Source organism: Bombyx mori, chromosome 24 (genome assembly GCF_030269925.1).
Source record: "Bombyx mori chromosome 24, ASM3026992v2".
In the NCBI taxonomy this organism is placed as follows: domain Eukaryota; kingdom Metazoa; phylum Arthropoda; class Insecta; order Lepidoptera; family Bombycidae; genus Bombyx; species Bombyx mori.
The window spans coordinates 4,926,195-4,941,239 of record NC_085130.1 but is presented as its reverse complement, the minus strand read 5'-3'; the positions used below and the strand labels follow the sequence as shown (position 1 = coordinate 4,941,239).

Genomic DNA, 15,045 nt, shown 5'->3' with positions numbered 1-15,045 from the left:
AGACAGGGTCACGCATTCGTATCTTCTAACAAATTGGCATTGCTGACGTCCAAGGGCGATTGTAACCACTCACCATCAGGTTGGTCGTACGCTCGTCTGCCTACCAGGGCAATAAAAATATATATATCCATTATTATCATATCATAAATATTCTCTGATTATTTGGATATATTAAGAATCATCAGACGAGATCATCGCTAACCGCGAATGCTAGACTTGGTCCTGTCTTTAGGTTTCGCTGCGGGATATTAAAAGTCACCAATGTGGGTCCGTGTGATAGAGCTAACCGTCGTTGGGCCCGCGGTCTGCTCACAACACCATGCAGATCGTTGAGTCTCACATACTCCGCGCGTCCCTTTTGCGCGGGCACCTCGTAGGAGGTTCGGACCCCGGCCCGGAAAAAAAAAGGGCTAACAGTCGCAGTTTTCCAGATAGTATCATTTCATGAAGCAAGCGCTACACTTGCACCCATCGCTTTCACCGAATGCTGCCTTTTGGCGATAGCTAGGGTCCGATTTCTATGAAACACCATCCCGTAACCAGAACATATTGGCTGTGATCTAACCTACTGCCATAAGGAATCTCGTATCCACAAAACATGGTCAACAAAAATAACAGCAATCAATTTGAGGTCAATTTACACTAAGGACACATTACGTTGAACTTAAAGAACTAATTCCCGTTTTGTAAGACTAAAGATCACTAAAAAGTTTGTAAGCCACGAAAACAATATTATAACCGCAGACAATTTTCAAATTGACATTGACAATTGGACATCCAAACAATCAAATTTATATGCAAACACTGAAAATGAAAGTGAAAAAATAATCAATACAAAATGACCGAAAGCTTAATGCAAGAAACAAAGAACTGATTCAGGGAGCGATAAAAATTACCAATTGCAAAATAAAATGGGTCTGGTCAATAGTAAAGACTTCCTAAAAAAGAAGGTCGATGAGGCCACAAGTAACTCAAGGTATTTTGAATGATTTTATCAGCGGAAGACGTAACGTGGGACGCCCCTTGGCTAGGTGGTGCGATGACCTCCGCACGGTGGCCGGCAAGAAGTGGATGAGGAGAGCCGCAGACCGGGCTCAGTGGTGTTTATTGGGAGAGGCCTATGTCCAGCAGTGGACGACTGTGGGCTGTTGATGATGATGATGATGATGATATCAGCGGTAGATTGTTCTAAGCCCAAATGGCTGCGATTACGTCGTCTAGTCGATCAAATGAGGTTTTCGCTTCCAAGTCGAAGGTTACATTGCTTATAACCGATTGTAGGGACACAGTTTAGTAACGCATGCGGTTTTGTACATTACTTGATATGGTCAGTCGTACATAGCCCACCCGACACGTCAGACACTTGTGATGATAATATACGGAGTAAAATTGGAACTAGCTTGTTTTATTTACAAAGGGCAGTTAACACCCTTTACTTTGCATCAGAAACCGTACACCGATGTATAATAGGAGTAAATTTACAGTTTTAACGCACGAATTTGAGTGAACTTTGCTCCGTTTTCGGGGCGGTATAGTGTTAAAATGGATTCTTGATTAGTTTCTTGGGGTACTGCCTTGGAAGAAACGGTAGCAGTCTGATAGCTTTAAAGCAACATCATCATCATAATCGGTTGCTCTTGGCAGAGCAGTCGTGGTCATGTGGAATTCTTGCTTATGCGAACCAGGCCGGGCGCACATACTCGTTAAGTGGGGTTTCAGTAAGGTTTTTCACCTGATCAGTCCAGCGCATGGGGATTCGTCCACGAGATCTCTTACCCTACCCTGAACAACAAGTTTCTCGATAGAGTCTGCTGGCCGTCGCGATACGTGTCCAAAATATCGAAGAATTTTGGACTGCACTGTTGACGACAATCTTTGAGAGATATAGGTATAGTTCTTTTAGGATCGAGGCGTTGGTGCGATGCTCCAGTCCAAGGTATACGGGGCATCCTTCTCCAGCACCACAAAGATTATTTTATAATGTTGCATAAAATAATCTTCTTCTTTTTGCTCTTATCTCACATAATGTGGGGCGGCGCGGTACGTACCTATATCATGCTGCATAGGGATTTTGAGTGAGTTTTACGATCGGCCGCTTGTCTGATGTCAACCCTCTTTCGGTAATATCTTCATATTCCAACGAGCCATAAGAAGGGACTTTCTCTGTTTCTTCTTTCGTTTACCTCATCCGTTTTATTCCGCATTTTATTCCATATGTTCCGCATTTTATTACTATAAACATTAGTATATTGCGAACCAATAATGTGTTTGACTTCGTTCTCATATTTCAAAGGTACATTTGGCAATTTCAAACGACATAATGGTTACGTAATGACGTCTTTAGACTCCTCTACCAGGGACATTTAATCATTTTTTCTAATAAGTTTAATATAATAAATTTGGCTTTTGTTTTAAAATCATATTTTATTGAGATGATGTTTATTACAGTTTATCAAATCTACGTTACGTAATAACCGAGAAACCGAAATGGAAAGTTTTCAAGAAGAGAGAGTAAGATTATTTTATATGAATTACTTTATGATTGACGTCACTAATTTTGCATGTGTTTAGATTTAGTTGGGACGAGCTCACGATCTTGATGTTAAGTAACTACCAAAGCCCATTAGTATCACTACGTGCCATGCCACAACCTACCTTGAGCCAAGTGGTCATAATCTCTAAGCTTATTATCATAATGGCTATACCGCATCCTTTAAAACGGATGCATTACTAGTTGGTTGATGGGTAAGATGGTGGGAACTACAGATTTAATTTTTTTTTCCTTGGATGGGTGGACGAGCTCACAGCCCACAGCTCATTTTCATAATACGGTGCAGTTTCGGACCAGGGACATCAGGATTAAATCTGCCCTCGTTGGCTATTGCCTGGGATGGATGCTATTGCATCCTTTAGCTTTCGAAAATGTCGTTAGGTGCAATCCTCAAGTGAGGATAAAGAATTGTAGCGAGATGTTGTCAATCAGTAAATGATCCATATATGTCATGGAGGACTCACGAAGCAAAATTCAGATGCTTATGAAGTGTTTCAAGCGTTTTCGGAAACTTGTAGGAGTACTAGATATCTCAGACACATGACCACCAATTATCATTAAATGGTCACCGCAAAGATCAATTGACTTTTCTTTTCTTTTTAGATGGGCAGATGAGCTCACAGTCCACCGGGTGTTAAGTGGTTACTGGAGCCCATACACATCTACAACGTAAATGCCGTCACCCGCCTTGAGATAAAAGTTCTAAGGTCTCAAGTACAAGTTACAATGGCTGCCCCACCGTTTAAACCGAAACGCATTACTGCTTCACGGCAGAAATAGGTGGTACCTACACGTGCGGACTCACAAGAGGTCATACCACCAGTAATCTTATTTCTCTCGAAACTTATCTTTTGTTACAGAGCTGTAGCAATCCCGGCGTACACAGCCTTGAAGCCTTTGAAAGGTTGTCCGTGTGGTAACAGCGGTCCTTGCAAACAAAAAGTCACGCCCAAAGGAGTCACAATACATTATCCGCAGAAGTAAAGCTTATTTTTTGGCACGTTTTCATTAGCTTAAGCTCTGTTCATATAACGAGAGTAATGGAGCCCGATTCATGACAAAATGAAAGCTTGCATCTACTTTCGGACTTGTGACCGGAGTCTCAATTGAACAACGGTGGTCCTACAGTTTTAGCCGCAACTCGTTGTTGGCTTGTGGTAGAAATAAGCGGGACGGAGGTAACCACCCCTGGGGGCTCGCAATACGAACTTCTTCTTCTTATCAGCCCACAGGCGTCCACTGTTGGACATAGGCCTCCCCAAGCCTTGCCACAAAGACCGGTCCTGTGCTGCCTACATCCAGCGGATCCTCGCGAACTATTACTGGTTAAATATAGGCAATTTCATAGACATAGCCCACTGAGTCTCTCCCCGGACCGTCTCAGTGGGTAGCGATTCCGATCCAGCGGTTGATTCTGCAAAGCACTGCTCTTGCTAGGGCTTGTGCTAGCACCGGGCGTCCTTGGGGTGAGCTACGCCGTCTGGTTGTAGTGTTGACCGCGGTAAACTCCTTACCTCATCCGGGTTTTGAGTTCGGAGGGGATGGACGCTTGGGCGAAGAGTGCAGGGGAGTCGCTTAGTGGGTAGGGCCCTGATAACATCCTGAGGCCCGCGGCCTCGCAGTCACGGACTAGTCCCACATACCCCGCGCGCCCCCTAGGTACGGGGACCTCGTAGGAGGTTCGGCCCACGACCCGGAAAAAAAAGGGCTAGTGTTAGCAAATTCTCTCAGGTTGAGCCCGTGAGCTCACCTACTCGTCCGGACGTAGCTGAAATAGCCTCTTAGGCTACCAGCGAATAGGAAGCAAAAAAAATAAAAAAGGCAATTTCGCTACTTAAAGTATCTACATATTATACATCGTAATTTGGATGAAGTCGTACGCCTTGACGTACTGGAATTATTAATTGCGTTGAAAGCGCTCCTAGGCAACTTCTACATCGCGGATGCATTGGCATGAGTGAAATTAAATTTTTAAAAACAGGTGGGCTGTAAATCTGTTTACAGAGAAGACGGTTTTTTTTTCGGGATTCGAACACCGTTGCATCGCTTGATACGAATGCATAGGACGTCTTATCCTTTAGACAACGACGACTTCAATCGACTTTGATTAACTAGTGTCAAAATTATGAGCATTCAAAAATTAATGACAAAATCAGAGTCTTGCGTAGTCTCTAGCTATTTATTTACAAACGGAATACGTATATAGCGACGATATGTTCCCGGAAATTTCTCAGAAATTTCGCTCCGAAATACCACTACATCACTAGAGGCCAGACGAAAATCCTTTAAATCCCATCGGATCCTGATCGCGCCTACCCTTAACCTAACCACACGAAGAGCCTAATTACGAAAGGATTACTGTGGATAGCAGTTTAGAAATTTAAACAAGCAACATTTTTGTGGTGACATTTTGATTGGAAAGCTGTTAGTAAATGTTGGAGAGGAATTTTGTTTTGAAATTGAAGATTACTGACAATTCATAGCCCACCTGATCCTCAAATTTGTACAAATAGTTTTCCATAAATCGGCCCTACCCAATTACTCCTCCTTTACAAATTCTTACAGTGTCTATTTTCCTGTGGTAAAGCGTATTTCTAGCTTACAGGAGTTGTGTGATATCCAAAAACTCAAAATAAACGGAAGTCTAATTTTAGACTAATTATCATTAAAATTGAGTATTGTGATGGAGAACTTATGTATTTAAAATTAGTACGGAATCTACCTACAAGTGTAAGATGATAGTACGGAATCTACCTACAATTCGTTGTCGTGGCCTAAAGGACAAAACCTGGTGTTATCGTATCCAGTGATGCGAATATACAGGAGTACATACAACAAAAATCAAAACTGCAAAAAAATTCGTATGCTACAGAATTGAGACATAGACCTCAAGCCTCAATATGGGTGGCTTATTCATATCATTCATCCTGTGTCTTTAGTCATTGTTCACTCTCACACTGTTCCAGAAGGTGAACTATAAAATGCAATATGCCATATTTCATTCTTTATTTTAGTGTGACTTTTGCTGTATAGCCTATCTAGTTTTATTATTTACCTGATTAGGTAAGAGCATAGATTCGTGTGATTTAGCTTATTGCTTTACTATCACCTGTCTGACCTCAAACTCTTGGAACACTTGAATTGATGGTCAGTAGATCGACTAACTGATTGCAGAGTGCTTGGTAGGGCAGAATTTTATGTTAAGGTATGACTGCTTTTACTGCTAACTTGTATGATTGGGAAACAATAACGATGTTTCTTTTTTTTATAATCGAAACTTAATTTAATGAGAAATTAAATGATATTTACAGAAAAAAGAAATTTTCCGCATTCGGCACAAAATCTAGACGGAACATACCGGGGAAAACTGAAAAAGGACCATACGCACCAAAGTGAGTACTAGTCTATCTATCTATCTATCTATATATATAAAAATGAATTGCTGTTCGTTAGTCTCACTAAAACTCGAGAACGGCTGGACCGATTGGGCTAATTTTGCTCTTGAATTATTTGTGGAAGTCCAGAGAAGGTTTAAAAGGTAGATAAATATGAAAATGCTCGGAATTAAATAAAAATAACAATTTTGTTTTTCGTTTGATTTGTACAAGTTCCGAACAATAACATTCGGGCCGTCGGTCTACCGAGCAACTTCGCTCGCTTGGTGGAAGTCCTTCTATTTGCCGTAACCCAAATCCAATATTTTTTCATAGCTTTTTTATTTATTTCACGTATGGCTGAGTTTACTGGTGGTAGGACCTCTTGTGAGTCCGCGCGGGTAGGTACCACCACCATGCCTATTTCTGCCGTGAAGCAGTAATGCGTTTCGGTTTGAAGGGTGGGGCAGCCGTTGTAACTATACTGAGATCATAGAACTTATATCTCAAGGTGGGTGGCGCATTAACGTTGTAGATGTCCATGGGCTCCAGTAACCACTTTACACCAGGTGGGCTGTGAGCTCGTCCACCCATCTAAGCAATAAAAAAAAAAGATCAATGGCAAGGGTTACATCTGCTTTGGTTACGCGAGAATTTTCGTAGCCACTGTTGCTTTAATTTTGGTTCTTTACTCACGGTACGATGACGTCAGTATTTAAAGAAATTGTATTTGTTAAATAAAGAAACGGATTCTTTCCGCAGATCTATGTCATCCCTTAAGATGCTTTAATAATGAATAGGCAACAAAGAATGTCGGACGATTGAGGATTTGCTAATTTTTTTTTATTATCGCATTCAATTTGTTTTGATGCCGAAAGAGTTTTTTTTCGTTCTCATAATGAGTCTTAATATTACAACCATAAGGTTGCTTCTAATTCTTTTGAAGATTGATTTTGTCTGCATTGTTTTTTTTGGTTTTATTTTCTATCTGGTACTTTGCCTCACGCTAAACTGCGATATAATTATAATATTATAGTGCTTATCGATCAGAGAAATCTGCCGGTTTGCATACAGGTGGTTAAGTAATCATTCCACACCAGTAGATGAACTCATTTATTTATTTATTTAATTTATTTATTACACTTCATGTAAAATTTACATTGGCGGACTTAATGCCCAAGGCATTCTCTACCAGTCAGCCAAAGGTAGTGCAGAGTGGATAGTGGTAGGTGCAATGAAATGAAATTTATATTACGTTACAAAAAGTATATACATACATACATACATACATACACACATACATACATATATATATATAATAGTTTATATAGTATTAAAAGGAATATATTAATAAACCTTAACAAATAACTTCATCTTAATAAGTTCATGATGACTCCGCTAAGTTTTCCAAGAACATTCGCCGAACCCTTAACTTGAACGTGCAGCGGTTAGTAATAGTCCTGATCTCGAGAGGAAGCGCATTCCATAGCAGAACAGATTGCACGACGAAAGAGTTACGACCATAACTAGAACTATGTGTGGGACAACGAATTAATAGGCTATGGAGAGAACGTAGGGCCCGCTCATGGCTGGAGTGAAGACATTTACTGAACTACAAACAAAAATCAAATCAACGTTTTCTTCGTTTCAGTCAAAGGGTCACTCCCAATGTCAAAGTGATTCGACCTAGAAAATTCCCTACGTGGAGACTCGATAAGATTTCTTATAACACCTACAGGTTTGCTATGTTTTTTACTATTATTTTAATTCTTAGAACATCAGCTGTTAGCTTTAAGAGTGTACACATAATACCTACACATAATCGAAGAACTTTTCATCAATTTTAGCGGTGTAATTTCTTTTAATTCTGAGACATTCATTTTTTTTTATTGGATTTTTTTTTGGATTGGATTTTTTTTTATTTATTTTTGATGGACGAGCTCACAGCTTTTCACACACTTTAAGAACATTCTACAGACACAAGCTATTTTCTTTATTCATATTTTTTATACGTACTTAGCACATGTTCCATTTTCGCAACGAAGGTTTTTTTTTTTTATTGCTTAGATGGGTGGACGAGCTTACAGCCCACCTGATGTTAAGTGGTTACTCGAGCCCATAGACATGTACAACGTAAATGCGCCACCCATATCGAGATATAAGTTGTAAGGTCTCAGTATAGTTACAACGGCTGCCCCAGCCTTCAAACCGAAACGCATTACTGCTTCACGGCAGAAATAGGCAGGGCGGTGGTACCCACCCGCGCGGACTCACAAGAGGTCCTACCACCGTAAATACGTCTGACGTTCATGTTCATACACTATGTACTTACTATCTTGTTTAACAGTAATAGACTATCCGTGAAATTATGCCAGAATAAAGCCAAGGCAAAGTGAGAGGACTAGTTAAGTTTGATCCTACTTATCGACAACGTAGCCCAGAATCTGGTTTAGGTGGTCGTCATGAGACGGATATGGTACATAACATAGGGATATTTCTAAAAAGTCATTAATCCCCGATTTTCGGCTCACTTAACTACATATATCGGGTTCCCTCACAACAAACAGATTATGTATATGCCTTGAAGCAGAGTAAATAACCTGGTAACTGACTGGCGCGCTACCTGGCTCCATGCTGCTTTTGGCTTACCCAGCTATGCATCCCAGAGGCATGGAATGAGGGGCAAGCTTGAGAAAGCTGGCAGATTGCAATGGTCAACTGTCAAAGGTTTGGGTCGTGTAAGGTTATTGGAAAGAATCCAGCGGGGAGCCACCTCCAGGTACGGAGGAAGTTCGATCGCGGAGGCTTCAATCTTAGTGGATTGTGCTGGAGGCGTGGTCTCCCGGACCCAGCGAGGTATCCTGGAATACCAGTGGCACCGTTTGGGTGGTCTGATGTGCCCTGTTACCGAGGTCGTCTATCGGGCTTCGTTGGAGTGGCACCACGAGTCTAGTTGTACTGTTTCTCGCGGAAACCCCCTTGCTCTGCCCAAGTTTTTTCTCAAGGGCGGTGATTAGACGTCAGTTAAAAGAGTGCCAAGTTGAGCGTTTCTATAGGTAAGGATCCTTAAAAACCTCCTTAGGTTCGTGGTCTGCTCTCAACATCTGCAAACCGTCAAGTGAATAAGCCCCTCGTGCCCCCAGGGGCGCGGATTCCTCGTCTGAGGTTCGGCTTTGTGTTGACTGAGTTTTTTCTCTGAATAGATTGGGGCAAAGTTACAATCGGAGGGGCTCAGAACGTGTACCATTTCAATAAAAAAGTAATAGATACGCATTGTTTTTATCAAACACGTGGTGCTATAAAAATTCCATTTTTTTCAAAGCTCTCCTTAGCTGTTCGAACCTTTACGATGAAGATGTCAACTTTTTAATGTCATAAGCCAGCTTTCGTATTCCGTACAATTCGATCGGTACTCCGAAATAAAAAGCAAGCAACATCGTTATAAATTTAATAAGCGTTATTTTATAAAACAAGCTCGTCAAAGCTGATGAATAAGCTCCGAAATTTAATAAAGTTTCTCTATTTTTTTTTTCGCAGAACACCAGTCATTACTCCGAGGACGTATCGTTAATTTTGAATGCCTTTTTGTAATTTAAAGTGATATTGTACTGAATATTAAAAAGAGTCTAATAATGTTTTTACTTTCAAAGCCAATGAAATATATAACATTAAAAGTTTTTATTTTATTCTTTATTTGTATATTGTTGACTAATAATGTAATTTTTAGAAATGCTTTACTTAGCTTGAGGTATCTATCGATCTATCTATTCCTCGTCGAATCCGTCGCTTGCGACGAAGGCTCGTCGAGAGAATTAACCCATAGATACAGCCTACTGAGTTTCTCGCCGGATCTTCGCAGTGGGTCGCTTTTCCGGTCCGGTGGTAGATTCTGCGAAGCACTGCTCTTGGTAGGGCCAGGGTTAGCAACACTCCGGTTTGAACCCTGTGAGCTCACCTACACCTTAGGGCGAAGCTGATATAGCCTCTCCAGGCTATCAGCATAGGTAAAAAATAAAACAACTATGTGTAGGAATCATCCAAATAAATTTGTAATACAACAAGATGTCCGAATAACTTGTAAACATGCACACGTATCAAAGAACGAAGACATTAAAAGCATCCAAGCAATTAAAATAAAAACAAAAAACATGACAAAGTTTTTTTTATTGCTTACCCGCGTAATTCCACGAGCTCACGGACCACCTGGTGCTAAGTGGTTACCAGGCCCATAGACATTCACAACGTAAATGCCGCCATGAGATATGAGTTCTAAGGTCTCAGCAGTTTTTACAGTACAACGGCTGCCCCACCCTTCAAACAGAAACGTATTACTGCTTCACGGCAGGAATAGGCAGGGTGGCGGTACCTATCCGTGCGGACTCACAAGAGGTACTACCACCAGGTTTTACCACTTTGCTCTAATGTCTTGACCACAGGATCACCAGAATAAAATATTAAAGTTATTAAATTTGGCTAACAGAGTAAGTAAGTTTGGAAAGTGAAAGCTACCATGGCAGCTTTCACTTTCCAAAAGTAATTAGTGTATACTTTGAATTTCAGCATTTTCAATGGTTAGATGATTAAAAAATCTCCCGGCCCACCTGGTGTTTAGTGGTTGCTGGAGCCTATAGACATCGGAAACTTAAAAGCCACCACTGACTGCTTCGGCAGTACTATACTATACTAGTATACTAAAATTGGAACGATACAGAGAAGATTAGAATGGCCCCTTGCGCAAGGATGACCCGCAAAATCGTGAAGCATTCCACATTTTAAGCCCATCAGTATTATATATAAGTATATATTATTATAGATGTAAGCCGCGACCGAGCCCGCATACCGAACCCTCCCCAACTACCCTTCTGCATTATCTCACCCCTGCTCTGAGTGGCAGGGAGCTTCTACCCGGGCAGAGGTGTTCCGTGCCCCCGCAAGGGAGCACGACGACCCTTCTGCTTCTTCTCACCACTGACTTTGAGACACGAGCTGTAAGCCTCCGTTTTATAGTATAACAGCTGCCCCATCCTTCGAAATCTGTTGATGTGGTAATATCCACCCCTGTGGGCTTACAAGATACCGTACCCTTGGTAAAAATGTTTATAATTCTTGCGGGTTCAATTTTACTACACGACATGATTCCGTTCATTGTAGAAGTACTTCGTGAATATGACTTAAGTATCTATTTCATTAGAAATATTACCTCAAGCACCGGTCACCATCGCTTGCGACAAAAGGGTCAGCGAACAAATTAACCAACAGATACAGTTCACTGAGTTTCTCGCCGTATATACGCAGTGGATCGCGTTTCCGATCCGGTGGTAGACTCTGCGAAGCACTGCTCTTGCTTCTCTTCTCTGTTCTGCTTTTAGCACTCGTTCGGTGAATTTAGTATGACCCCACGAGATCACTAGAATAGGTAGGAGAATTTTATCTGTAGCTGGTATCTTTTACTGGTGGTAGAACCTCTTGTGAGTCCGCACGGGTAGATACCACTGCCCTGCCTATTTCAGCCGTGAAGCAGTAATGCGTTTCGATTTGAAGGGTGGGACAGCCATTGTAACTATACTGAGACCTTAGAACTTATATCTCGAGGTGGGTGGCGCATTTACGTTGTAGATGTTTATGGGCTCCAGTAACCACTTAACACCAGGTGAGCTGTGAGCTCGTCCTCCCATATAAGCAATAAAAAAAAAAGCTGCCTGCGGGCTTCAAACACCGGCAGAGTAACGTCTCTCTCAACGTACTTAGACCTTTTTTTTTTTTTTTTTTTTTTCGGGCCGGGGGCCGAACCTCCTACGAGGTCCCCGCGCATACGGGGCGCGCGGGGTATGTGAGACTCAACGATCTGCAGGTGTTGAGAGCAGATCGCGGGCCCAAGGATTTTAGGACCCACCCACTAAACGACTCCCCTGCACTCTTACACCCGACGTCCGATCCTCTCCAAGGTCAGAACCCGGATGAGGTAGGGGGGTTACCGCGGTCAACACTACAACCAGACGGCGCGGCTCACCCCAAGGACGCCCAGCCGACGGAGCCTTCGAAGCGAATCGAAGGCTCTGAAACGTCGGCCGTCTCGGTACAACGTACTTAGACCAGGCATCTTATCCTCTAGGCCATGACGACATCAAAACTTTTAAAGCTCTGTTAGTTTTTCCGATTTCACCATTGGTTTTTGTGGCAAATAATTTGATGAAAGGCAATCCCAAAGCAAAACATTTACAAAGACAAAAGTAATTAAAACTTCACTTAGTTGCTTAGAGTAAAATGCCTAAACAGTTAAAACTTAAATTGCTTGCAGCTCAACTTTAGATAAGGATTTTGCGAAACATGCCGGCTTTTTTGTTGATCCTGAAAAAGAAACGGATGGCTTATTAACGTTTTCATGGTTTGATAGGTAGATTGAACAAGAAACTAGTCATCATGCTCACCTAGTCGTCGTGGCCTAAAGGATAAGACGTCCAACGCATTCGTGTCGAGCGATGCACCAGTGTTCGAATTTCGGCACGTACCAGTTTTTTAATGAAGCATGTATTTAACAAAATGTTCACGACTGACTTCCAAGGTGAAGGAATAGCACCGTGTAATAAAAATCAAACCCGCAAAATTATAATTTGCGTAATTACCGGTGGTAGGACATATTGTGAGTCCGCACGGGTAGGTACCACCACCCCGCCTATTTCTGCCGTGAAGCAGTAATGCGTTGCGCCACGACGACTTCATTTCGCTGTCAACAAGATTCTAAGGTTATGAAGTGACGCATGTTTTTCTTATTTAATAGTAAGTTGAGCTTATAGTTTGCTTGTTAAGATGGATATCAAACCCAATGGTTAGACTCTCAATTTAATTGCGATGGTCCCACCCTTAAATCGGGATTCAAGATCGTTTCACTGGATACATACGTCATGCGAATTTTAGGACGAACGGTATGATGGCGGCCCTACATCTCAAGATATGTCATGTAGTCTTCAACATAGAAGATATACTTACGAACATAATTAAAACATCACACAATCGGAATTTTTCTTGCGAATTCATTATTCTTAACGCTGCAATTTCCGTCGATCCATTAATCTCGGCTTTCCGGTGCTCGTGAATTCCGCACGTAAAAATATCCGTCATACCCTTATTATCGGGTAAAAATTGCAAATTGAAGATCGTACAAAGTCGTCGTAACATAAATCATTCGGTGTATTGAGCGCTACCCACGTCACCGATCCCCAGAAACATATTGCGCAGTTCTTTCCTTCTCAGATTATGGAAGAATCTTGTGGTCGTTTGTTAGGGATGTAGCTTTTATGTGGATTTTTTTATTGCTCCAAATTCTTGAACAGCTTGCTGCTAACTTGCCTAGTGTTAATTGGGCAACGGAGCCTACAGATTTAAAGGTGCAAAAATAGCGCTTATTTGGCCGATTTTTTTTTTGTATAATTAATTAGAAACTGCACGAAGACATAGAACTTTCATAAAAGGACTTCAGTAAGCGAACCTGTAAGCTCTTGATTGACCGAAGCTTTTTTTTGTATTATGGCTTAGATGGGTGGATGAGCTCACCGCCTACTCGGTATTAAGTGGCTACCGGAGCACATACAGATCAACAACGTAAATGCCACCATCTACCTTGAGATATAAGTTCTAAAGTCGCAAGTAGAGTTACAACGGCTACCCCACCCTTCAAACCGAAACGCATTACTGCTTCGCGGCTGAAATAGGCAGCGCGGTGGTACCTACCCGTGCGGACTCACAATAGGTCCTACCACCAGTGATTACGCAAATTATAATTCATGGTTCATATGGTTCATAGATTTTATGTGGATTTTTGTATTGCTCCAGATTCTTGAATAGCTAACTGCTCGCTGAGTGTTAATTCGGCAACGGAGTCAAATTAAAAGGTGCAAAAATAGTGTTTATTATGCCGATATATATTTTTGTTTGGTGTCTTAGAAACTGCACAAAGACTTATAGGATTTTCATAAAAGGACTTTTTATATTTTTATTGATAAGATTGGTGGACGAGCTCACGGCCTACTCGGTATTAAGCGGCTACCGGAGCACATAGAGATCAACAACGTAAATGCCACCACCTACCTTGAGATATAAGTTCTAAGGTCTCAAGTACAAGTTACAACGGCTGCCCCACCCTTCAAACCGAAACGCATTACAGCTTCTTGGCAAAAATAGGCCGGGTGGTGTTACCTACCCGTGCGGACTCACAAGAGGTCCTATCACCAGTAAAAAGCATAAAATCTATTGCCTATCCCTAAAATAGTTGCCCATTTTCGGTTAAAAATTAAGATCGGTGACATCCCTACAATAGTCAAGGTAGCGTTGTTATGATTTCTCAGGAGACTTTTCCGTTTGTAGTCGGATTTATTAAAATAGGGTGTCGGTTTACACAAACCAAATTAATGTTTACGTCTTTTGATATAAGGTAAAAATTTCTATAGACACATTTAGAAGTCGACGACCCTATATGTATAGAGGAATGTTTTTTTCTTTTCTTTCTTAATACTAGAGAGCTATTGATGAAGTATTTTCTTTTGATTAGTTGTTAGCTTCAGCACAATATACTTTGATGTTACAGTGTCGTCAACAATACGTCTGAAGGCAGTCAAAAAAATGAAATCAAATCCGCTCTAGTAGAGATAATTTGTAGCTAAACCTAACTTGGGATAGTCAGTAAAATACGTTGCACTTAAGTGTGCGATCTCATATCTCTACGTGAGTACCGGCTTTGTAATGTGTATCGAGTTACCAGACCAATCATCAAAATTGAAACATACATTAACGTATTTTAAGTATTTCCTGTTCATCCGAATCTAATTGAATATGCAATTTCGAAAAGGGCACATGTCGCATATTTTGTCAAATACGTATTATGAAATAGTTACAACGGCTGCCCCACCCTTCAAACCGAAACGCATTACTGTTTCACGGCAGAAATAGGCGGGGTGGTGGTACTTACCCGTGCGGACTCACAAATGGTCCTACCACCAGTTAAAAATAAGAATGATAGTAAAAAAAAAAAAAATAAGATGATGAAATTATCTCACACAATTCCTTAGAGCACTCCCTGTTTGCCAAAATCTAGCATAGGCAAGTAATATAATTCAGTATATAGCA

The 15,045-nt window shown here is 41.2% G+C and overlaps 1 protein-coding gene and 1 non-coding gene across 2 annotated transcripts; both read left to right on the top strand.

Moving 5' to 3' along the window:
* Positions 1-754: 754 nt before the first annotated feature.
* On the top strand, positions 755-9,602 carry LOC101738386 (uncharacterized). Its single transcript, XM_004924854.5, has 6 exons — positions 755-976; positions 2,449-2,511; positions 3,412-3,531; positions 5,863-5,943; positions 7,577-7,663; positions 9,463-9,602. The coding sequence occupies exons 1-6, from the start codon at positions 912-914 to the stop codon at positions 9,494-9,496; spliced, it is 450 nt and encodes a 149-aa protein (XP_004924911.1). The 5' UTR covers positions 755-911; the 3' UTR covers positions 9,497-9,602.
* A 991-nt stretch (positions 9,603-10,593) lies between these two features.
* On the top strand, positions 10,594-10,700 carry LOC119630531 (U6 spliceosomal RNA). Its single transcript, XR_005246276.1, has one exon. It is a non-coding gene; the product is annotated as a U6 spliceosomal RNA (small nuclear RNA).
* Positions 10,701-15,045: the final 4,345 nt, after the last annotated feature.